The sequence below is a fragment of the Atta cephalotes genome (assembly GCF_000143395.1).
Source record: "Atta cephalotes unplaced genomic scaffold scaffold00114, whole genome shotgun sequence".
NCBI lineage: Eukaryota > Metazoa > Arthropoda > Insecta > Hymenoptera > Formicidae > Atta > Atta cephalotes.
In genome coordinates this window covers 9,052-11,778 of record NW_012130178.1, presented here as the reverse complement: position 1 = coordinate 11,778, position 2,727 = coordinate 9,052, and the positions used below count along the sequence as shown (strand labels likewise).

General features: G+C 29.9%; 1 protein-coding gene across 1 annotated transcript in view; it reads left to right on the top strand.

The window, feature by feature from the left end:
* The window catches only part of LOC105625140 (DNA ligase 4), an 8,774-nt gene extending 7,229 nt beyond the window's left edge, over window positions 1–1,545 (top strand). The window contains exon 8 of the mRNA XM_012206480.1: window positions 1,184–1,545. Within this exon, the coding sequence (XP_012061870.1) occupies window positions 1,184–1,545 (362 nt within the window). The remainder of the gene's footprint in view (window positions 1–1,183) is intronic.
* Window positions 1,546–2,727: the final 1,182 nt, after the last annotated feature.

The following is a 2,727-nucleotide window of genomic DNA, read 5'->3' as shown; positions in this document are numbered from 1 at the left end:
TTCATTTTTAAAAATATAAGAATTGTTAAAATTTCTATTCTAATCTAACGTATGACGATGTATAGAGAGAGAGAGAGAGAGAGAGAGAGAGAGAGAGAGATGTAAAATGCATATTTTGTCGTCATTAGACTACGCCTATTAATCACAATGATAGTACCTTATTAATATTAGCATTATATAAGCATTAACAAAGAGATTATCGTGAGATATTTTCTCTTTTTTTATCAATACAATTCTAAACAAAAAATTACAACATTCTTTAAAAAGCGACTTGGATGAAAGTATCCTGCAAATTTGTTCCGTAAAATAACATATTTTATGAATAAAGGAAAATAATACCAATGAGAGCCGAATGTGTAAAGTGATGTAACATATTTTATGACAATAATACGGCATTGTTATTATATCCCGGCTCTAATTATGATTTACGATTTAATTTTGTCTTAGGATGTGTCACTCTATCCTATCTTAAGATTGATACTACCCGATCTTGAACGACAGCGTGGACCGCATAATTTGAAGCAAGTTTCGTTAGCAAATCTTTACGCTCACGTATACGGTTTCGCAAAAAATAGTGACAGTTATAAAAAGTTGGCAAATTATCGGTTAGTATAATATAATCTTCCAATTGTAATCTAACCGTTTATGCTATAATCGATAAAGTACTTTGCTGGATATGTATACATATCTTACCTTATACAAATATATACATATGTATATAAGAATTTTACTTCACAAATGTACATATACAGCTAACTAATACGTACGTTTCCTTGAAGAAATTTTCTTAAAAACATGCAACATTCTTATTTTAGAGATTTACTCTCGTCGGACAAATTTATAGGAAATGATTTCGCTGATCGAGCTTACTGCGTGTTGAATAAAAAGTTACCTCGAATCAATACTGGATTCACGATCGCACGGATTAACGAATTCCTTGATAGTATCTCCGGGAGAAACACGAGGCAGCAAAAAGTTGAAATGTTTCGAGTACTTTTCCGACAAATTACAGGATTTGAGATGAAGTGGATGACGCGTATCATTCTTAAAGATTTACGACTTAGTATAGGAACGCAAAGAATACTGCACAGTTCGTATAACTTAATTGCCTAATAACAGAATGTTTTGTATATATATATATATAATAAATGTGTCTCACGACGCATTAAAAGACTAATTGCAGTCCATTTCTTTCAAGTCTATCATCCCGACGCGAATGATAAATTTCTTGTGACGAATGATCTGCGCGAGATTTGTAATCAATTACGTAATCCTAAGATCAAATTAAAAGAACACAGCATACAAATATTTTCACATTTTAAGCCGATGCTCTTAGGGAGATGTAATATCGAAAATATCGACAAATTATTTCGGAACAATGACTTGTACTATGTTCAAACTAAATACGACGGCGAGAGGTCGCAACTTCATATGAAGAATGGAAAATTTAAATATTTGACACGTAGAGGATACGACATCACAAACAAGTATGGATACGGAGAAACTGGATCTTTGGGTATGATGACGACGAATACTCCAAGTTGAATAAACAAGTTGAAGAAACAGTAAACAGAAGAGGAGCATATAGACACATGCAAGATGTTTGTAGCGAATGTCAGATATTTAAAAGTAGATATATTATATATATATATTTAAAATTATTATGTTAACAATTATATTGTATATAATTATATTGTGTTAACGTAATATATTTATATTGTTAACGTAATACTTTTAAATACCTGACATTCGCTACAAACATCTTGCATGTGTCTAATTTTAAATATATATATATATATATATATATATATATACATACATACGACATTCGGCTACGAATATTTCGCGTGTAGCGATTATATACTCCTACTTTTATTTACTGTTTGTCAATTTATATTATTTATTATCACTTAAAAAAAATTTGTTATTGTAAAATGAAGAAACTCACTCATAATTTGCTCGAATTGTTATTAATGTAGGTAGATAGATCGTACTTGATATATTATATATATTAAAAATTGGCTGTATAATAATGCATCGTCTGTACATTATTTATTTCATTTTGAAACTGTGTAGATATTGTGAAACTGTAAATATTATAATTAAATTACAATATTTCTGATAGGTTTTTTAACCGCGGTATTTACGCGGTGTTTGAATCCGAATTGTCATTCTTTAATATTGGATGGAGAATTAATGGCTTGGCATAAAGAGAAAAAAATATTTAGTACAAAAGGTATGAATCTCGATGTCAAAAATTTATCGGCGAGCAGTCGACATCAACCGTGTTTCGTTGCGTTTGATGTGATTCTGCATAATGATATCTTGCTCGTTGATACACCTTATAAAGACAGATTAAAGCTTCTCAACGATATATTCATCGAAGAGGAAGGTTCTCTAACTGTATGTCAATCTACTTTAATTTCAAACAGGTAAAATATTATGAAGAAAATGTCACAATAAGATAAGTCGTCAATGTTATCGGATTATTGTTTGGAAATTGAATGTCTACCAGATGTAAAATTATTTTCTCGTATGAAATTATTTTTTTTTAAGTAATAATTATTGCAAAAACAATAAGTGATTAATTATTGCCACTTTTGTCACAAGGGAAGAATTGATAAAGGAATTCAATATATGCCTCCGTAATAATGAGGAAGGACTTGTTATAAAGAAATGTAATATGAAATATAAACTAAACATTCGAGATGGCAACGGTTGTTATAA